At 41.2% G+C, this 23,895-nt stretch overlaps 1 protein-coding gene across 1 annotated transcript in view; it reads left to right on the top strand.

The window, feature by feature from the left end:
- The window catches only part of CDH23 (cadherin related 23), a 1,302,172-nt gene that overhangs the window by 923,984 nt on the left and 354,293 nt on the right, over positions 1 to 23,895 (top strand). Inside the window, 5 exon segments of the mRNA XM_044299558.1 lie at positions 1,209 to 1,354; positions 2,401 to 2,620; positions 4,610 to 4,762; positions 19,890 to 20,003; positions 21,256 to 21,404. Of these exon segments, the coding sequence (XP_044155493.1) occupies positions 1,209 to 1,354; positions 2,401 to 2,620; positions 4,610 to 4,762; positions 19,890 to 20,003; positions 21,256 to 21,404 (782 nt within the window).

Genomic DNA, 23,895 nt, shown 5'->3' with positions numbered 1-23,895 from the left:
GGATATCCAGTTGTCTACCTTAAAATGTTCTAAACTGACAGTGGCTGTTACTGCCATAACAATCATTTAAAAAATATATTTGTCAAGACCGGCATCTGCTACACTGGTCTTGATGGGGCCTGCAGAGGAACCATGTATTTTATGATGAGGAGCAGGCCTCGTCATAAATTACATGGCCCCTTCAGCAGTCTGTGTGCCGGAATTATTAAGTCATTATTTAAAGGGTTTGTCCAGCCATTAATATTGATGACCTATCGTAAGGATAAGTCATCAATAACTGATTGGTGGGGATCCGATCCCCGCCGATTAGCTGTTTGAAGAAGAGGCGGTGCTTCATGCGGCTTCCTCTTTATTACACTGCACGGAAGTAATACAAGTACTCACTCCATTCAATTGATGAGGAGACAAGGCATAGTGTGAAGACCAGAAAGCGGCTGTCGCATGTTGGGTATCAGATATTGATGACATATTCTGACAATAGGTAATCAATATTATGGGCTGGAAAATCCCTTTAAGCTAGTTTCTGGCATAAATAATGATGAATGAGCTGGGGATGGCCCTGCTCACTCTCCCTCCTCCTCATGCTCCACCCATACTCTGCCCTTGTCATGCCTGCTTTTCATAATATTGGAGATGGCAGTTTAAAATTCCAGTTGCTAGTAGCAAAAAGGGTTAGCTCTGCTGAATCTAATGATACCTTTCAACTAGCAATCTATTGCTTCATTCTGAAGAAAAAGTACTTTAAATTCACATTTAAATGAGCAGTTAAGTGCACCTAGAATGGATCCAAGCCACTTTGTGCACCCTTGCTCCTCCTGCTTCCTCTGCCAGACCCATTCTCTTCTTTATTGACAGGACCGCATTCATGCATAATTATGTCACCTAATCCTGTCAATCAAAAAAAAAGGGCTGGCAGAGGAAGCAGGGGTGCACAGAGTGGCTTGGTCCCGCCCTCGGTGCACTTAACTGTTCATTTGCAAATAGATTAAAAGTACTTTTTTTCTCCAGAAAATATCATTGGAGCGCTAAATGGAAGGCATCAATAAATTTATCTAAACTAACCCTACAAGGCATTGTGCCTGGTTTAACAGTGAATTTCCAGGTGACAAACTTCCTTTAAAACGTAATGAATGTCCTTCTGCATACACAGACTTTTCTGTGTTCTCAGTTTTGTGGGTTATTAATGTGATTTCATCTTTACTTGGCAGGTGGTAGACCTCCTCTCCGGGCCACAAGCAGTGCTACAGTATTTGTGAATTTGCTGGATCTTAATGATAATGATCCCACATTTCAGAATCTGCCATTCATCGCAGAGATCCTGGAGGGCACGCCTGTTGGTGCATCTGTATTCCAGGTAATCACGTCTGTATTTTCTGAGCAACTAAATGAATTCACATTGCAATGAAAAATGAATGCATGTCTGCAAGAGATCAAAAAACAGACGTGTTGTAGCTGAAGTGAATTTAAAAACCATCTGTCATGAGCATGCTGCTTAGTATTTTTTGAACTAAGCTCAAAGGACTATGATCCCCTCAAGAGACCCAACCCCCTCAAAAGGTTTGATAAAACTCATTTTTATTGGTATGATTGGGTCCAAATAATGTGAATTAAGACCACAATGAGTATTTGTGCATTCGCTACACAATTGATTTAAAATTATAGAATAAATGCATATTGCATAGGGTTACTTTATTTCACTGATTTACATTGTGGTTGTCATCTTTGTTTCCAATGCAGTATTGATCTTTATGACTATTAAGGAACAGTGTTGCCAACCAGAATTTTTCTTTTTTCTCGACACAATATCCCAAAATCATGGACAGTCAACATTTTTTACAGACAAATTGGATAGCCATAATAACTGATAATGATTAGTGATACATGCCTATAGCTCAATATACTAATAAGAACTCATTACCAGCATTTACTGTGAGCTATAAAATGATGATAATTACCACCAAAATAATCTAGTCAAGTACCACCAGCCTCAAAAATATCACGGACACATCTGTTTTTTTTTTTGTTTTGTTTTTCACGGACAGAAGAGAAAAGTCACTTATTTTTATGGACTGTCCAGAAATTTCTGGACAGTTGGCAACCCTATTAGGGAATCTGCCCCAGTCCAACCCTCAAAAATAGTTGTAGGGATTCCTGATATGTCATGTGACCTCAAATTTACTGCTAAGTAACAGGGAAAGTGACTGGTCAAAGCACCAATAGATCGGATCATGAATATATAAACTCCCTGTTTATCCCCTTTACTGCCATTTATAGATTTTATTTTAGATTTTGTGCCCTCAAATGCCCAGCAGTGAGAGGGTGAATACCCTCAAGAGAATGTTGGTTGAAAGATATTTGGCTAAGCATGTGTCTTCTCTTTATAAATCTTATAAACGGCAGGTGGTGGCTGTTGACCTAGATGAAGGTCTGAATGGTCAAGTAACATATCGAATGCAGGTTGGAATGCCGCGGATGGACTTTACTATAAACAGTACTAGTGGGGTTGTCACAGCCACAACTGTTCTAGACAGAGAGACGATTGCCGAATATTACCTCCGGGTAGTAGCCAGTGATGCAGGAACTCCATCGAAAAGCTCTACAAGTACTCTTACAGTTCGAGGTAATGTTCTGTTTCCTTCTGTTCTGTAGACAGTGTTGTCCATGTTGTCCATTTATAGGTAGCTTGTAATCAGTTCTGTATTTTGCATCTTTATTTGGTTAACACCAGCCAGAGATACCGGGAATTAATATGTATCTCATAGAAATTAGAACGCATAAGGTGTGGTTTCATTTCTGCTTTGCAGTACACATTATGTAGAATGAGACGGAAAATATGGTTTGTAACAATAGTTTACCCACCCTAACTATTCATTGACCAAAAAGGTTTTCCAGGAGTTTGATACTGATGACCTATCCTCAGGATAGGTCATCAGTATCAGATCAGTGGAGGTCTGTCACCTGGTACCCCTACCAATCAGCGGTTTGAAGAAGACAAAGAGCTCCGGTGAGCACTGCTGCCTCCTCACAGCTTACCAAACACAGCACCAAACATTGTATACAGTGTCAGACTGAGGTTCCTTGGGCCCACCAGAATAAATTATTCTCAAGGCCCAACTCCTATATAATCAATACATTTTAATGGGAATTGAAAAACACAAATAGACCATAATGGCAAATGATTGGCTCCAAAGTCAGCCACATATTTTTTTCCCCTGGATCTTTATGGTATCAGAGTCTGGGCCCACCAGTGGTTTCCCTGGTTCTCTGGTGTGCCAGTCCAACACTGACTGTATGCTGCTACACTTGAATGGAACTGAGCTGAAAATACGCCATGTGACCAATGAATAGTGACATTACTGGCCTAGGATGAGCACCGCGCCGTTGAGCACTGCATTTTCGCCGTTCAGCAGGGTGCCAGGAGTCAAACCCACAATGATCAGTTATTGATGACCTATCATGAATATAGGACATCAATATTGATCAAGCCAGAAAACCCCTTTAAATCATGCATACTTCTTTCACATCATATATGGTTATTCCATTTCCTACAACTGTAGCGTGAATATAGCAATCCAAGCCCCATTAATTATTATGGTATAATGGGAACTATTTTCCATGTTCTCATTCTACACTCACTGCTGCAAGCAAACTTTAGACCAATGTACTGGTAATTAACAAGTTGCCCTTCTGATTGAGAGGGGAACTGGTATGCATACATGAAACTTCCCTTGTTGTGTGTTCCCTAACATCATTAAAAGTAAATTCTTCTGCATGTGCATTCAGAGCATTAAGACTAAAGCACAGTGCCCGTTTGCAGATCTCATGGTAGTACACCTCATTAGTACAGAGCTAATGCTTCTAGGGGAGAACACCTCCACGAGTCTAATGGAACATGCCACAAACTTTAGTATACAATTAGAGACATTCAGAGATACAGATGTGGCCTTGTGCAACTCTGTGGCCGTCCTATCATGGCTCTGTACAAAATATGCATGATTCAGTAAAATAAAAATGGTGGCATACTCCATCAGATACTGTATGTATGGTGGTATTCTCTGCTAGAAGCATTGATTCTAGGGGAGGATATCTCCATATGTAAGGTGCATGATGGAGCCTATATAGCAAAACATGGAACCATAAAGCCTTTGAGGACTGCTGTACCGTCTCAGTGCACACACCTCAACCTAAGGCCTAGTTCACACTTCAGTATTTTGGTCAGTGGTTTCCATCAGTGATTGTGAGCCAAAACCAGGAGTGGAGGCTCCCCAGAGATGAGGTATAAGGGAAAGATCTGCTCCTGTTCTGCATTTAGAGCCGCACCTGGTTTTGGCTCAAAATTACTGATGGAAATCACTGACCGAACACTGACGTGTGAATGAGGCAGTACGCTCAGTTCACAGGTGCGGCTCTAAACACAGAACAGATGCAGATCTTTCCCTTATAGCTTATCTCTGTGGAGGCTGAACTCCTGTTTTTGGCTCACAATCACTGATGGAAACCACTGACCAAAACACTTAAGTGTGAACTAGGCCTTAGTGTTATATGTTCATGAAGTTGTGGTTGAATCTTTGTTCTATTATATCTGAGTTTTTTTATTTCCTGCTTTTAGTTCTAGACACCAATGATGAAAACCCTACTTTTTACCCGGCTCTGTACAACATTTCACTGGCGGAGAACGTACCTCGAGATTACATTGTGGCACGTCTAAACTGCTCAGATGCCGATACTGGATTAAATGCCGAACTGAGTTATTTCATAACAGGTATTTTATTGATACAGAAAATCATGAATTAGAGATTTTGTGAAGTATAACTCCAGGCAGGAGATGAATATTCAGTTTATTCAGGGTAGCCACATACTACAGGGCTTTTTGTGCGAAGAAGATATCCTGATTGGTTGCTTGATGGATTTTATTGATTGACAGCCTTGTTGGTGTTCTCCCCTCCTCCATTCAGAACACATGCATATGAGGGGCCAAGAAGGTTAGCTGTTAACCTAAACTGTATGGCCAGTGTTGGGCTATACAGGGAGTGCAGAATTATTAGGCAAGTTGTATTTTTGAGGATTAATTTTATTATTGAACAACAACCATGTTCTCAATGAACCCAAAAAACTCATTAATATCAAAGCTGAATATTTTTGGAAGTAGTTTTTAGTTTGTTTTTAGTTTTAGCTATTTTAGGGGGATATCTGTGTGTGCAGGTGACTATTACTGTGCATAATTATTAGGCAACTTAACAAAAAACAAATATATACCCATTTCAATTATTAATTTTTACCAGTGAAACCAATATAACATCTCAACATTCACAAATATACATTTCTGACATTCAAAAACAAAACAAAAACAAATCAGTGACCAATATAGCCACCTTTCTTTGCAAGGACACTCAAAAGCCTGCCATCCATGGATTCTGTCAGTGTTTTGATCTGTTCACCATCAACATTGCGTGCAGCAGCAGCAACCACAGCCTCCCAGACACTGTTCAGAGAGGTGTACTGTTTTCCCTCCTTGTAAATCTCACATTTGATGATGGACCACAGGTTCTCAATGGGGTTCAAATCAGGTGAACAAGGAGGCCATGTCATTAGATTTTCTTCTTTTATACCCTTTCTTGCCAGCCACGCTGTGGAGTACTTGGACGCGTGTGATGGAGCATTGTCCTGCATGAAAATCATGTTTTTCTTGAAGGATGCAGACTTCTTCCTGTACCACTGCTTGAAGAAGGTGTCTTCCAGAAACTGGCAGTAGGACTGGGAGTTGAGCTTGACTCCATCCTCAACCCGAAAAGGCCCCACAAGCTCATCTTTGATGATACCAGCCCAAACCAGTACTCCACCTCCACCTTGCTGGCGTCTGAGTCGGACTGGAGCTCTCTGCCCTTTACCAATCCAGCCACGGGCCCATCCATCTGGCCCATCAAGACTCACTCTCATTTCATCAGTCCATAAAACCTTAGAAAAATCAGTCTTGAGATATTTCTTGGCCCAGTCTTGACGTTTCAGCTTGTGTGTCTTGTTCAGTGGTGGTCGTCTTTCAGCCTTTCTTACCTTGGCCATGTCTCTGAGTATTGCACACCTTGTGCTTTTGGGCACTCCAGTGATGTTGCAGCTCTGAAATATGGCCAAACTGGTGGCAAGTGGCATCTTGGCAGCTGCACGCTTGACTTTTCTCAGTTCATGGGCAGTTATTTTGCGCCTTGGTTTTTCCACACGCTTCTTGCGACCCTGTTGACTATTTTGAATGAAACGCTTGATTGTTCGATGATCACGCTTCAGAAGCTTTGCAATTTTAAGAGTGCTGCATCCCTCTGCAAGATATCTCACTATTTTTGACTTTTCTGAGCCTGTCAAGTCCTTCTTTTGACCCATTTTGCCAAAGGAAAGGAAGTTGCCTAATAATTATGCACACCTGATATAGGGTGTTGATGTCATTAGACCACACCCCTTCTCATTACAGAGATGCACATCACCTAATATGCTTAATTGGTAGTAGGCTTTCGAGCCTATACAGCTTGGAGTAAGACAACATGCATAAAGAGGATGATGTGGTCAAAATACTCATTTGCCTAATAATTCTGCACGTAGTGTATGGGAGTGGTTTTCTTTCAATGCAGAGCTCACAGATGGATCACTCTTGGGGCTCATGCACACAAACATTTTATTTATACTTTCTGTTTTTTTTTACAGGTTTGTATGCAAACTATTTACTTAATTGGGTCCGTAAAAAAGACCGCAAATGACTCTGGAAGTGCATTCCATTTTCATAAAAAAATAGAACATGTCCTAATCTTGTCCATTTTGCGGTCAAGGACAGGCATTGTTATAAAGGATGCAATGCGGATGTTACCCGTTTATTTTATTTTTTTGAAGATTCGTGTTTTGTCGACCACAAAAAACATACAGTCGTGTGCATGAGCCCAAATTGAAATAATTCTAGGTGGGAAAGTTCAGCATATTTAAAAAAAAACAGCAATGGTGTTTCTAAAGGGTTTGTCAGCTATACACCGCAAGGAGTGAAGGGAGTAGCCAGACTAAAATAGTAATGACCACCATGCTGCACCTGACTAGAGATGTGGTCATTACCGTCAACAACAAAGTGAAATTAAAAGAGGCTGTCAGATGACACGACGTTCAGACAGCCTCTCTGACCTGCTAACACCTAGACTGGGAGTGACCGTGACAGGTTTCAAGTAGAGATGAGCGAATGAATTCTATAGAATCAAAATTCCCCCCAAAAATTTCTATAGTTTCTATAGAATCTGAATTTCAAGTGATTCAATTTGGGAGACATTTTTGCAGAGAGAGAGGGAGAGTGGCAGAGAGAATATCCTGTGCAGCTTTTCAGGGTAAATTGAGGCACTTTCGATTCAGGTAGAACCATTTTGCGTTGTAATTGAATCACACACCTGTTTTGGATTAATCGGACCCACATTAAATTTCCCGAAATTCGCTCATGACTAGTAGTGGTTGTACCCAGGTCCAAATCATTTTCTGCCAAACGGCTCAGTTTGTACCACTCTTTGATGCTTAGTTTCAGGTTTAGTTATAGTTATAGAAATGTTTCTATATGTTGTAATATATAAATATATTATATAGTGTAAATTGCTGAATTTTGCAGAGTGCAATGCCATTCATCACTTTCAAAATGAAACTTAACTCTTAAATTACTGTTAAGATCATTCAGCAGAAATAATCAAATGTAAAGAATCCATTTACGATGCATCTTATTTTAACACAAAAAACTGTTAACGGAAGGTAAAATGTGGTGTGAACAAAGCCTAAGTGAGAAGCAGTATTATGAAGGAAATCATGCAGATATGCCATGGTGTTCAATGCTAATTATACAATAAAGTTTAAATTGTAAACTGAGCTTTCTCACCCGCTGGCAAGTGATTGCATACGACAACATGTGATGGTTCAGGGTGGACTAGGATCTAAAAGTTCTGCCTATTCTAGCTAATATCAAAATGAACAACTGGAACAGGGGACCTATAGAAAGAGGACAAAGTAACAGATCTGTTAAGTTCGCAACTAAAAATATGACAGAATATGTCTGGGGCAGGAAGATCATATTCCTATTACCTAAAGCAAAGTGTAAATACAATTTGTAAACTGTTGCATTGGAGTTTCCTTTAACCAATTAGTGACCAATAATACACCTTTTTATTGTGGTCATTAGCGATTGCGCGGCTCCCTGTCATTGTACACCTCAGATGCCACTTCATAGCTGATTGCGGCATCTGACATTGATATTACAGTGAAAAATAATTTTAAAAATCATACTTACCTCATCCATTTGATTGCAAAGAGCCAGTCGCCATCTTGATTGAAGATCTAGCACGAAATCTTGCGCAGCCCGTGATGATGTCATCAGATGGGCTGGTGTGGTGACGTCATACTACTGGATTTTGTGCGAGATCTTCAATCAAGATGACAGCAGCCGGCTCTTCACGCTCAAACGGATGAGGTAGGTATGATTTATTTTTTTTGCCACCAATCAGCAAAAATTGATTCGTTTCCACGAAGCACGAGGAAATTTGGCTTCACAGCGAATTGAATTTTCCCTGAAAATCATGGACTTTGATTCACTTTACACTAGCGGTCACTAACCGGACTTATGTAGTTGCCTTTTTACGGTGGGCTAGTCTAAGTGATGCACAAGTTTCCTATGTAGCGATGAGCAAAAGCTCAGCTTTTACATGACAGCTGGGCTCCTGGCTAATTGCTCGGATAGGAAAATGCACTGATCTGGGCCATTTAAATACTTAGAAGCCACAGTCAATCGCAACCATGATATAATGTAAAAACTCAGTGGCAGTATTGCTGTTTTTACCCATTTCCCTCCTGAAACATCAGTAAGTTATGTGTACCCCAAAATGGTGCCATTTAAAACTACAACTTGTCCCACAAAAAAACAAGCAGCTACATAAACTGAAAAAAACAAAAACAAAAGAGCCATATAGCTCTTGCAATGCGACTATAAAAAATTTAAAAAAATTGCTTGGACCAAAACAAGCTCTTCACTAGGGGTTAAGTGCAGATCACTATTCCTTTATTGCTAGTTACTACTGATTTCTGGACCTTTAGGGCAGAATTTGTGCCACATTCACTAAAATCAAATAGATCACCCTGGTTTAGTATGGTGTGTGTGACATCAGCAGTGGTGATGCATCGCCCTCTAGTGGCAATTGTGAAATTATTTTTTACCTCTGTTTATATCACTTCCCGGCCATACAGAACGAGCGTGCTCTGTATTGCATGCTCAGAGATTTCTGTAATCATCTTCACCTATCTGATTTCTGTCACCTTTTTTCATTCTCAGCTTTTTCTAAGGTCTTTTTCCTTTCCACTACCGACATATCTCCGTATTTTTAAGACTGAACTAAAACTGAGGCTAAAATACCATTAGCCTTATAACTTATTGAAAATGAAACAAATGTTTCAACCAAAATATGAATAAAACAAATGTTTGAATAATAAGGCTTTGTTTGCAAGTCCCATAATAGTGGTGTATGAGGAAGCCAAACCTCAGAAAATCTCAGTGTTACGAACTATTCACATTTGTTGCAGAAATTTCTGCTACTGTGCCATTCATTTGAATTGTTCTTGCATAAATCTATGTGCGTGCTTCAGGAACAGCTTCAGATAAATAGAACTCATTTTCAGTCGCTGAAATTTTGGCAACAAATCTGCCACGTGTAAAAATATTCTGAATCAGGCAAGCAGTGTGATGGCACAGCTTCAGAAGATATGGTGGCACCATCACCGCAGGTATCAGCTTTATACAGCTGTCACTCCCTAATTTTCATGCGCAACTACTCTCCATTCATTTTGATGGGGTTGCCAAAAATAGACGAGCTGGCTCTGCTATTTGGGGTCGCTGAAAATAGCCGAGCTGGCTCTTCTATTTCCGTCAGCCCCCTAGAAATGAATGGGAGCGATGACCGTGCAATCGTGGTGCGCTCCCATTCACTTCAATGGGGAGGCACTTGCGAAACCCGGGGTCCCCAGCCACCACTTTCCCCCGCTCCGTTCTTGATATAGGTGTGGGTCCCAGGGGTGGGACCCGCACCTATCAGACAATGGTGGCATATTTTAGAGATATGTCCTAATTGTCTCAAATGGGAATACCCCTTTAACTTCCAGAACCACAGCTGTGACTAACAACTGATTAGTGGGGAATGGCAAGAGTTGGACCCCACTGACCAGTGTAAGAAGGTACCTGGAATCTTTGTGGACGGAAGGTATGGGTCACCGAGGTTCCTGGCCTCGGTGAAGTAAGAGCTGGTATTTTATGGGTCAGCAGCAGCTAATGCTAATTGACACCTTGAGATTTAGCATGGCTGTCATAGCTCATCCTGGATGGCTCTTACTGGGAGTAGTCAAAGTGCTGGGTGGGTGACTACTCCCCATGTTCCAGGCCAGGTTTTGCCAGGCATATAAACCAGCCAGCACTGCCAGGTGTGGTGTATTTACTTCCCTGACAGTGGAGCTGAGGAGTCTGTGTGCTGTGAACTGGGGGCTGTGCTGGGATTTGATGTTTGAGCCAGGCTGGAGGACTCAGGCCCCTCTATAGGCGAAATGGCCACCTATGGACTTGATGAGGCTGAACTGCTAACAGGGTGTGAATTAACACCCAGGAGAAAAGGTGACTTTTATTGGTTATGGACTTTCCAAACATCAAGCCACCTGCGTTTTGTGAGACACCTTATCTGCATTTTGTTATACACCAATGTGTGAATAAGCACCGCTGTTTGATTCAAGAACTGTGAACATTGCCTCTATACTGCATCCGCTAGTCCTAACTACCGGACCGAATACCCACACCGGATATAGATTACTTATCCCATAGATAGCTAATGAATATGTTCCAGTCCCAGAAAATCCCTTTGAGAAGATTTGAAGCTTGTTTTTGTGTTCATCTCCATTTGTCTTGACACCAGGGGTGGATTGGCCATAGACCTTACAGGGAAATAGCCCTCCTTATCCAGCTTGTTTTTGGGGATGTATTTTGTGTTGCTGGGAGCAGTATTTTGCGATGGACTGTGGCATTTAGCTCTGTTGGGGTGGTATAATGTGCCACAATATGGTATTGCTGGCCCTGCCTTCCATCAATTTTGACCAAAGACTAAAACAGGGACACTTTTTTAAAAAATTTCCAGGGCCACTTTATGTTCCCAGTCCGCTCCTGCTTGACACCAGACCTCTACTTCTTGCTAAAGTAATACATCATGTAAGTAAAAATGTATTATAGCTACCAAGTTATTCACTGAAATCCATCTGTATAGCGCCACCTGCTGTTTGCTCTTTTTTCTAATTTCTTTGTCCTGCTCACTGAGATGGAAGTACATGCTCAACTCTATCCTTGAACTGCCACCAGTTGCAGCAGCCAGGAGATGCAATGTCACGCCCCCTAAGCTGCCTGTTTGAAATAAATCTAGCAGAGCAATTGGAGCAATGAATTGGAAGATCTCTGGATCCTTGTGATGTACAGGGCTGGTTCTAGCTTTGTTAGGGCTCATACACACAAACTTTTTTTTTTCCTGTGTCTGTTCATTTTTTGTTTGCAGCCCATATGTGGAATCATTCACTACAATGGGGTCGCAAAAACAAAAAAAAGCTATTACTTTGTGCATTCTGTGTCCATATGTCCACATGGCCATTCCTCAAAAAATAGAAAATGTCCTATTAAGGATAGGAGCCGGACATTCCACCCTGCAAAATATGTTATGCACACGGCCGGTATTTGTGCTTTGCAGATCTGCAATTTTCTGACTAGTGGTAAATTTCAGGTAAAATTCAATTTGCCATGAAGCCGAGTCTACTGCCGTTTTGTGGTAACAAATACATTTTTCATGAAATGGCATAAAAAACGGGAAAAAAAACATACTCACTTCATCCATTTGCTCACACAGAGGCCGTCACGGCCATCTTGATTGAAGAAAACACGCCAAATCTCACACGATGTGACAGCATCACGTTGGCCAGGTGCGGTGTCTTTTTTTGTTGTTAACCTCTGATAACCCAATAAAAGGCCTTAATGAGACTGTCGGTTGCCGCAATCAGCGTTGAACGCTACATCTGAGGGGTTAAATGATGGGGGGGCAGATCAGATATAAGGACAATTCACGGTAACGGCATCACCCCTGTCCCTGTGAGAGGTACCACGGCAACGGTCCTCAAGCTCAATTGTATGGTCGACTACGATCGGTATATGGGAGGAGTTGATCTCTCTGATCAAGTACTCAAGCCATATAATGCAATGCGTAAAACCTGGGCATGGTACAAAAAAGTTGCGGTCTACTTGGTATAGGTTGCCTTGTACAACTCTTTTGTGCTGTCCCGGAGCGCTGGCAACACAGGGAAATTCCTCCAGTTCTATGAGGCAGGCGCCAGGTTCGTCCCTGGCCAACACTTTCCAGGTGTGGTCCCCCATACTAGAAAGAAGGGACTGACCCAAAAAAGGTGCAGTGTGTGTCACAGGAGGGGGATACGGATGGACATCACCACTCAGTGTGACACCTGCCCCGATCATCCGGGCCTCTGCATTATTGGTTGCTTCAGGGAGTACCACACTTCCATTGAGTACTAAATTTATATTCCCCTTCCCCAATTTAGCCACTGACAATCGGAAAAAAAAACTATGGTTCTCAGACTTGAGACACTAAAACCATATTTCTAAAATATTATTTTGTAAATCTAAAATAAATAAAAAATGTTAGACATATTAGGTATTGCCGCGTCCGTAAGAATCTGCTCTATAAAACTACCCCATGACCTACCCCTCAGATGAACACAGTAAAAAAATAAAAATAAAAACGGTGCAAAAAAAGGTATTTTTTGTCAGAATACTTAACAAATAGTGTAATAGCAAGCGATCAAAAAGTCATATGCCCCCCAAAATAGTGCCAATAAAACCGTCCTCTCAACCCTGCAAAAAATGAGCCCCTACCTAAGATAATCGGCAAAAAAAAAAAAAAACTGACTATGGAGATACTAAAATGTTTTTATTTTGTTTATAAAAGGAAAATATAGTGTGAACTCTAAAAAACAAAAAACAAAGTAGACATATTAGGTATTGCCGAGTCCGTAAGAATCTGCTCTATAAAAATACCCCATGACCTACCCCTCAGATGAACACGGTAAAAAATAAAAAATAAAAACGGTGCAAAAAAAGGTATTTTTCTGTCACCTTACTTCACAAATAGTGTAATAGCAAGCGATCAAAAAGTTATATGCCCCCCAGAATAGTGCCAATAAAACTGTCCTCTCATCCCGCAAAAAATTAGCCCCTACCTAAGATAATCGGCTAAAAACAAAAAAAAATGACTATGGAGATACTAAAATGTTTTTATTTTGTTTATAAAAGGATAATATAGTGTCAAACCTAAATAAATAAATAAAAAGTAGACATATTAGGTATCGCCGCGTTCGTAAAAATCTGCTCTATAAAAATACCCCATGACCTAACCCCTCAGATGAACACGGTCAATTTAAAAATAAATAAATTTAAAAACAGTGCCAAAACAGCTATTTTTTGGCAAATTTTCCATTTTAAACCGTTTTTTCCAGTAACAAAGCAAGGGTTAACAGCCAAACAAAACTTTGTATTTATTACCCTGATTCTGCAGTTTACAGAAACACCCCATATGTGGTTGTAAACTGCTGTATGACCAAACCGCAGGGCGCAGAAGGAAAGGAACGCCGTATGGTTTCTGGAAGGCAGATTTTGATGGCCTTTTTTTTTTTTTGCACCATGTCCCATTTGAAGAACCCCTGATGCACCCCTAGAGTACAAACTCCATTAAAGTGACCCCATCTAAGAAACAACACTCCTCAAGGTATTCAAAATGGATTTTACAAACTTTATTAACCCTTTACGTGTTCCTCAACAGTTTATGGCAAATGGAGATGAAATTTCAGAATTCCTATTTTTGGTAACCTTGCCTCACAAAAATGTAATATAGAGCAACCAAAAATCATATGTAGCCTAAAAATAGTCCCAACAAAACTGCCACATTATCCCGTAGTTTCCAAAATGAGGTCACTTTTATGGAGTTTCTTCTCTCAGGGTGCATCAGGGGGGGGGGGCTTCAAATGGGACATGGTGTAAAAAAAACAGTCCAGCTAAAATCTGCCACACGGCACACCTTTCCCTCTACGCCCTACTGTGTGCCCGTACAGTAGTTTACGGCCACATATGGGGTTTTTCTGCAAACTATAGAATCGGGGCAAAGAATATAGCATTTTGTTTGGCTGTTAACCCTTGCTTTGTTACTGGGAAAAATTTATTCAAATGGAAAATTAGCCCCAAAAATTTAAATTCTTACATTTCATCTCCATTTGCCAATAACTCTTGTGGAACACCTCAAAGGGTTAACGACATTTGTAAAATCAGTTTTGAATACCTTGAGGGGTGTAGTTTCTTAGATGGGGTCACTTTTATGGAGGTTCTACTCTAGGGGCGGATCAGGGGGGCTTCAAATGGGACATGGTGTAAATAAACCAGTCCAGCAAAATCTGCTTTCGAAAAACCACACGGTGCACCTTTCCCTCTATGCCCTACCATGTGCCCTTACAGTAGTTTACAGCCACATATGGGGTGTTTCTGAAAACTACAGAATCGGGGCAATAAATTTAGCATTTTGTTTGGCTGTTAAGCCTTGCTTTGTTATTGGAAAAAATGGATTAAAATGGAAAATTAGCCAAAATCATCTCCATTTGCCAATAACTCTTGTGGAACACCTAAAGGGTAAATGACGTTTGTAAAATCAGTTTTGAATACCTTAAAGGGTGTAGTTTCTAGAATGTTTTTTTTGGGTGTTTTCTATTATGTAAGCCTCACAAAGTGACTTCAGACCTGAAATGGTCCTTAAAAAGTGGGTTTTTAAAAAATTCTTAAAAATTTCAAGATTTGCTTATAAACTTTTAAGCCTTGTAACGTCCCCAAAAAATAAAATGTCATTCCCAAATTAATCCAAGCATGAAGTAGACATATGGGGAATGTGAAATAATAACTATTTTAGAGGTATTACTATCTATTATAAAAGTAGAAAAATAGAGATTTGGAAATTTGCTATTTTTTCAAAAATATTGGTATTTTTTTTATAAATAAAAAAGATTTTTTTTTTACTCCATTTTACCAGTGTCATGAAGTATAATGTCTGACGAAAAAAACTATCTCAGAATAGCCTGGATAAGTCAAAGCGTTTTAAAGTTATCACTACATAAAGTGACACTGGTCAGATTTGTAAAAAATGGCCTGGTCCTTAAGGTGAAAATGAGCCCGATCCCTAAAGGGTTAAAGGAAAATGGAGGGGAAATTTTAAAATTTCACTTTTTTGGTAGATTTTTTATGTTAATCAATATATATTACTCTGATTCTGCAGTTTACAGAAATACCCCGTATGTGGTGGTAAACTGCTCTATGGGCACGTGGCAGTGGTGAGAAGGAAAGGAGCACCATATGGATTTTGGAGGCAGATTTTGCTAGAATGGTTTTTAGGCACCATTTTGTATTTGAATAGACCCTGATGTACCCCTAAGGTGGAAACCCTCAAAAAGTGACCCCATTTTGGAAACTACACCCATTAAAGAATATATTAAGAGGGGTTTTGAGCACTTTGACCCTTTAAGCGTTTTACAGAATTTGGAAACACTTGGCTGTAGTTTAGTTTCTCCCAATAAAATGTTGCTTTAACTCCAAATTTTTATTTTTCACAAGGGGTAACGGGAGAAAAAGCTCCCCATAATTTGTTACCCATTTTCTCCTGAATATGGCAACGCCCCATATGTGGTGATGAACTGCTGTGGGGGCACATGGCAGGACTCAGAAAGGAAGGAGCGTCATATGGCTTTTGCAATGCAGATTTTGATGGCTAGGGTTATGGGTGCCATTGGTTTTTATTTTTATTATTTTTTTAAGTGGTCTTATGTGGGGGCTGATTTTTTTGCGGAATGACATAACGGTTTGATTCGTACCTTTTTGAGGTACAGAAGAATTTTTTGATCGCTTGGTATTAAACTTTTTGTGAGGCACGGTGAAAAATAATTGCATACTTTTTATTCATTTATTTTTTACAGTATTCACCATAGGGGGCATATAATGTGATATTTTTTATAGAGCAGGTTGTTATGGACGTGGCGATACCTAATATGCCTATCATTTTTATTTTTGTTACTTTTTTTATACATTTTTTAACAGAATAAAATCTTATTTTTGTGTTGCCATTTTCTGAGAGCCCTATTTTTTTAGGGGAGATTGTCTTAGTTAGGGGCTAATTTTTTGCGGGATGAGATGACTGTTTGATTGGTACCATTTTGGGGTACATAAGACTTTTTGATCAGTTGGTATTACAGTTTTTGTGAGGCAAGGTGACCATAAAATGGCTTTTTTGACACAATTTTTTTTTTATGGCGTTCACCTGACCGGGTGGATCATGTGATCCGATACGGACGCAGCGATACCTAATATGTCTACTATCGTTTACAATTTTTTTTTTTTTACTTTATTTTGGGAAAAGGACACTTTTTTTTTTTAAAGCTGGATCTCACAGGCTCTCACAGAGGGCTGCCATCCAAGCCATCGGGTCTCCGTCACAGCAGCGCGGGAACCCGGCAGGATAAAGCATGTGCCGCGGTCATAGCTGACCACGGCAGTGCAAGGGTTAATGCGCCTACAACCTACAACAGGGGTCCGGCTATTAGTGACTGCCAGACCCCTGCAGCTGATCGGGTGGGCGCCCAATCAGAGCGCCGTAGCTGTCGGCGCTGGGATTTCTGTCCCAGTATCCTATGGGTTAAAAGTATATTGGTTGTTATTTCTTTAAATCCAACCATGCATATACTTTTTTTTTTCTGCCTGTTAAAACCAGATAGTGATACATATACTCAGTGGCGTGCTTGGCAGTAGGGTGTTTGGCACCCAGGGCAGGTCCTTTCTCTGGCAATCCCCTCCCCCCCCCCCCCCCCAATACTTTTTTTTAAAAAAAATTCCCCTCACAGTAGTATTGTCCTCATTGTACAACCTTCACAGTAGTTTTGTACAGATGTGTGCCCACTCACAGTAGTGATGCCCACATTGTGCCCTCTCAGAGTAGTTATGCCCTCTCTGTGCCCCTTTCACAGTAATAATGCCAACTGTGCTAGTAATGCCATCTGTGCGCCCTCCATAGTAGAAATCCCCATTGTGTCCCCTTCACAGTAGTAATCCCTATTGTGTCCCCTTCACAGTAATAATGCCCATTGTGCCCCTTCACAGTAATAATGTCCATTATGCCCCCTTCACAGTAATAATGCCCACTGTGCTAGTGATGCCCTCTGTGCCCCCTCTATTGTAGAAATCCCCATTGTGTCCCCTTCACAGTAATAATGCCCACTGTGGCGCCTTCGCAGTAATAATGCCCACTGTGCCACCTTCACTGCAATAATGCCCATTGTGTCCCAGTCACAGTAATAATGCCCATTGTGCCCCCTTCAGAGTACAAAATGCCCATTCTGCCCCTTCACAGTAATAATGCCCACTGTCTCCCCTTCATTGTAGTAATACCCTCTGGCTCTGTGCCCCCTCCATAGTAGAAATGCCCATTGTGCCCCCTCCATAATAGTAATGTCCTCTGTGCCACCAGCTGTTTGAAGAGAGGGCATCACTCATATGAGAGCTGCTTTCTCTGTTCTGTTCACCTGCTTGTCATAGCATTTTCAGTGATGAGCAGGTAAACAGAGGGGCAACCCTTTTAAAGACATACTTGGAAAACATTACATACAGCGCTACATATGTACCTCTTACATCCAGTGACTTCTCTTCTCTGATGTTCTCTTTCCTTTTTTTCTCCTGTTAGACCAGACCGCCATGGTGACTTTCACCACGCCTCGTCTCTGCAGAGTTTAACAAACAGACATCTTACTTTCCTACTTTTCCATCATCATCCCACCTTCTCAACACCCCATCCTGCCACCCCCAATAGACACCCATATAAAACCCTAAATGAGATCCCCCATCTCAGACCAAACCCCCTTTAGACCTCTGTCAGACCCCATATAAGACCCCAGTTTTAAACCTCAGATCAGACCTCCATTAAACCTCCATGTAAGGCCCCGACCCAATATCAGACCTCAGATAAGACCCCCATATCAGACCTCCAGAGTCCCACTAGACCTCCAGACCCCCATATTAGACCCCTATTAGACCTCCAGACCCCCAATCACATCACATTAGACCTCCAGACTCCCATTAAACCTCCAGACCCCCAATCACACCCCCATTAGACCTCCAGACCCCCAATCATACCCCCATTAAACCTTCAGACCCCTTATCAGACCACACAGTCAGACCTCCAGACCCCCAATCAGACCCCCATTAGACCTCCAGACCCCTAATCAGACCCCCCAGTCAGATCTCCAGACCCCCAATCAGACCCCCATTAGACCTCAAGAACCCTCAATCAGACCTCCAGACCCCCAATCAGATCCCCATTAGATCTCCAGACCCCTAATCAGACCTCCAGACCCCCATTAGACCACTCCAGATTCCCCCAGTCAGACCTCCAGACCCCCCCAGTCAGACCCCCTGATCCCCATAGACCACCCCAGACTCCCATTAGACCTCTATAGACCCCCATTAGACCTCTCCAGAATGCCCAGTAAACCTCTATATCAGACCTCAGATCAGACTGTAAAATAATAGTCACTTACCATAGCGCTTTCATTATGAAGTGTTCACTAGTATTCCCTGCATCTTATAAAAGGAAAAGCAATAAGCGCTTACACCTGTATTGATGGAAGCGCTCATTGCTTCTGTTCTGGCACCCCCTGAGCGCTGGTGAGCTGGCACCCGGGGCGGACCGCACCCCCGCCCTCACCTGTGCACGCCACTGCATATACTCTTTTCTAATGTTTTTATTTTCTAATTCTAGATTTTTTTTTTATTCTATTTTCTCAACATGATTAAGGTACGCCCTCATGCAGCACTAGTGTCATGACCGCGCCATGACTCCTTATGGTGACAGCCATCTTGCCTCGGCTGTTAACAGTATTTTCAGCAGCCCCATGGGCCATAGACACAACGGTCAGAGGGGAATTCATTAGACCTCTATAGGAGAGTTGTCTGGGCATGCTCTGTGACCTGTGCAGAGGTCATTGTGCATAGAATGAGTAGGTTTTGAGAATCACCTATTGTGGGTGGATGTTGTGATATCTATACAGAGGTGATATTTGTCACTATAGTCCTGTCTGTGGTGATAATAAGATGACTGCTGAAAAGTGATCTGTACAGAACAGGAAATGTCAGCCTATTATTTGGTTTAGTGGCTAGTGTGAAAACTTCGGGATTTTAGGATTTTTTTAAATATAGATAGTGACATGGAAAATTTTAATACTGTATAACATCATCAGAAATCCTTTATATATTTAACCTAAAAACTTGATTTAAACAATAAGTCATTTTCTGGTGACAGAGTCCCTTTAAGATAGCTATTCCCTCAGACTCAACCAAAGATATGCTTGATTGTCTCAGCCATGTATGCATGTGAATTTCTGTGAGCACATGTAAGTAAAGTTCTTTTACCCAGGGTGCCGAAACAGTCATATGATGTTTGTTCCCGATCATTGCCTAGTTAAAGATGCTCTGCGACCAGCCCTTATTTGTGGTTCATCCCAACTTTCACATGAAAATAAAATTTGTGTTTTGGCAGCCTATCTCCCTGGGGAAACCAAATGTGGTACCACTGGACAATGTAAATCTGGTGGAGGAGGGATTACAAAAATGATCATTTGTGTCAGATATCCCAGTATTTATCCTACTTACAAAGTTCCTACAAAGTCAATGTGTTTAATGTAGTACAAAGCTGTCTTCTATTTTATTTTGAGCAAGATACATTTTATTCTAGGTGGAAACCAAGATGGGAAGTTCATTGTTGGGTTTCGTGATGGGATTCTGAGAACAGTAGTGAGTCTTGACCGGGAGACCGTGGCTTCTTATACTCTAATTCTAGAAGCTATAGGTAAGGAACACAGTTTGACATGAAAGAGCCTTCTTAAAGGGAGTAAGTCAGCAGTTTTGATCATGCTAAAGTTCTGACAGCACTAGGTAGGGGCTAGAGATTAGTGAAATATGATCTTTCCTTCTGACAGATTCCGCTCCTGCAAGTGCATTGGAGGCAGAACTTGACTGTGAAGTGCTGTCTGCATTGAGCTGCTTCATAGCCCCTCCCTCTTCTCCAAGTGACAGCTGTAGTGGTCTCCTGATTGGACCTGTTACTCAGAGCGGAGAGAAGGAGCTATGCAGCACTTCACAGTGAAGCCCTGTCCTGGGATGTGAAATAGCAGAATCTGACAGAATAAAACTTCATATTCACACTACTCCTGATTAGAAAAGGTATGTTTGTCCTGCCTTCTGCAGCCCCTACCTAGTGCTGTCACCCGTTAAGCATGATCGAAAATGCTGACAGCCTCCCTTTAAACACAAAAATAATTGTATTTAATGACTCTGTGCAAAAACTTCACCACACTACGCATGGAATCCACACCTAAATCCACATTTTAAAAACTCCATGTCAACATACACTGAGAGTACACATGAATTGTGAATGAGTATTTATTCTCTTTGTCATATAACACTAACTTCTTAAAAAATTTATAACAAATAAGTCAGCTAGATTGCCCTAGACCAGTGCAGGTGACCACATATTTTCCTTGCAGTTGCTGCATGGGTGACATGGCATTATGCCATGTCTAATAGAGAGGGGCCTCCAGCGTAGGGGACCCATCCATCGTGATGTCAAAATGTCAATAAAAAGAATATACAAGATTATGTACACATTTCCAAAATGTTTGTCTCTAAGCTGCAGGTATTTGCAGACATTCATAATACATCATCACAGAGGCGTAGCTATAGGGGGTGCAGAGGTAACAGTTGCTACCGGGCCCAGGAGCTTGAGGGGTCCCAAAGACCCCTGTGCCACATAGAAAGACACTGGTATTATAGAAAGTGCATGCAGGTCAAGCTACACCTCTGGCTGGAGGGAGGGGGTTAGGTCAAGAATTTGACATGGGGGTTGGGGGGATTTTCCATTTCATTTTTTTCCTCAGGCAGCACAAAGAATATGAGGGAGGTGGGGGGGGGGGGGGCAAGCTGATCTCCTGCCCCAGGGCCCATAAGCCTTATCTACGCCCCTGCATTGTTGCTGTTGTAAATCTTTATATGTATTATTTTAAGTTGTTGGGAATTCTTTTCAATATTTCTTTTGTTTGCAGACAATGGACCAGCAGGAAATCGGAAAACAGGGACAGCCACTGTCCTAGTGACAGTACTGGACATCAATGATAACAGACCCATCTTTCTGAGAAGCAGTTATGAAGCCACTGTTCCTGAAAATATCCCTGAGTCCAGCAGTATTATTCAGGTATCTACAGTGATCCATATTTACATGTTGGCTGTTTGTCGAAAACAGAGGTCAAACTATCCCAAGCCTATGTCCCTGAGGATTTTTACTGCTACGTGTCATAGACGTAATTAGTATTACCAATATTACTGACTCCATATCAGATATATCCTACTTGATTTAACTTTCCGTAACTGCTGCACATCAGCAGGTTCAACAGATAAATTATCCAAATCAAAAACTATTCAGAAAACATTCATTATGCTATGAAACATGGCAGTTTGGTTCTGTTTAATGCAGTTCCCTTGTGTAGTTAAAAGGTGTCACTATTGAGCTTATCAATGGAATGTAAAGCAACCAAATGTGCATGAAAAAAGTCATAATAAAGCAATAAATTCACAGGACAATAGACATAGTGCAGGCAAAAAAAAAGATATTTTTAAAGGGGGAAAAAATATCATTTTATGGCCTATCTTTTATGTCACAATTCACAAGTGAACAACACTATGTAGATGGTCAGAAGCCTGCTGTCTGTCAGCCATGTGGGGAAATATATCTAAATAAGGCTAGTGCTGCATAAAGATTTATGTAGTATGACTGGCCCCATGGACTCAGCGTTGGACTGGCCCTCCAGAGGATCCTCTGGTGGGCCCATAATGGGCCCAAAGGTCCATGAAAAAAACCTATAGAGCTGCTTCTGAAGTCAATAACTTGCCACTAGGGTCTATTTCTTTGAATCAAAATTTATTAGACTTTATTGTTGAAATGGGGTTTGTGCCCTGAGAGTAATTTCCTCTGGTCGAAGCAAGGAACCCTAGTCTGACCCTGCATGGACTACATACTCCATAGAAATACACTGAGTGCCATGTGCATCCTTTTAACATTGCTGTTAAAAAGCTGCTACATGTAAAGCTGGTGTTATACATTAGGTAATAGCCAGCCAAACTATCACTAGAATGAACAGTACATGCCATCAATGTCCAAAAGCATTTCTTCTGTACACTCATAGAAATGTATATAGTCAATTAATGTGGCTAGAAAACATCTCAAGTACATTTTTGACCAACGGTAACAGAGAAGTAGATGGAAAGGTATATATTCTTCAATTTGCCACTCTTGGACTGCAGTGAGAACTGGTGTCCCGATGCTGGCGTACATCCAGCAGCGGCACACAAGTTCTCCTTTTCTTCTTGGCTGTAAACAAGGTCCTGAGAGAGGGCCAAAACGTTGGCCACTTTCTATATATCCAAAAATAAAAGCATAATTTTTCATTAAGACTCTATCTGAGAGCAGTGGTGATTTCAACTACTATATGTAGACAAGTTCCCTACCACTGAGCACCAGGACAGTCTTACATGTCAGAGTGTCAACCAACCTTTTCTCTCTTCTTCCTAGGCCAGTGATGTCATGTCCATCAGTCTCACCCCTAGGTGCTGCTCAGTCTCATTCAAGGGAGAGTGTCTGAGCTGTGATACCAAGCACAGCTGCTATACAATGTATGGCGCTGTGCTTGGTTAGCTGTGGAAAGGCCAGTGCTCACCAGAGCACCACAGCCTCTTCAAACAGCTGATCTGTGGGGGTGCCGGGAGTCAGACCGCCCACAATCTTATATTGATGACCCATTCTGAGGATAGGCCATCAATATTAAGATCCTGGACAACCCTTTTATGTATAAAGGAAAAGTACCTAGCTTTCATCACCTCAAAGGTTCATGCTTACCTACTTCCCATTGTTTCATTCCAGTGTGCTGCCTCCCATTCCTCCATCTTCATGTCCCCAGCTTATTTTCTTCTGCTTGGGGACCCTGTTGAGGCTAGTCATTGGCTTCAGCAGTGCACATGGCCACATCCATGCCCCATCCAGAAGAAAACAAGCAAGGGAGCAGCATGGGGCAGGTAAGTTTGAACTGGGGGCCTTACCATAAAATGTAATATTCCTGGAAAATTACTTTAAAGCACAAATCCCTTTAAGGTATTATTCAGACAGTGCAGTTTTGGAGTTTTTTCTTTTTTTTTCTTCTTCAAACCAGAGCTAGGAATAGCAACTAATACGAGAAAATGTCTAAAAGATTTCTACTGCTCCTTATTATTTGGATGCATTACTACTTATCACTTAAAAAAAAGTTTGCCAAATTTATACCCAAACTGCAGTGTGCACAAGTTCTATGTGTGATTTTGTAGACGTATAAGGGTATGGCCTCACAGTCAAGTTTCTGCATACAGTTTTGGAAAACCAAATAAAAAAAAAGAGGAAAAGTCGTATGTGTCCTTCATACCTTCTTCCTTTTTATGATCCACTACTGATTTTGGCTTCCAAAACTGCATCAAGAAACCTAACCATGTGTACATAAACCAAACATTATGTAGCCAACTACACCAGGCAAGGTCTGTGAATATTTTTGATCATTTTCATTTAAAATATTCATTAATTCCAATTACAGATGATCTGCTTTTGCTTTTCTACACTACATAATTTTTCAGGTTTTCCTTTACTTCCCATTTCCATTGCCATG

This window comes from Bufo gargarizans, chromosome 6 (genome assembly GCF_014858855.1).
Source record: "Bufo gargarizans isolate SCDJY-AF-19 chromosome 6, ASM1485885v1, whole genome shotgun sequence".
Taxonomy (NCBI): Eukaryota; Metazoa; Chordata; class Amphibia; order Anura; family Bufonidae; genus Bufo; species Bufo gargarizans.
This window is presented reverse-complemented; position numbering and strand designations above follow the sequence as displayed.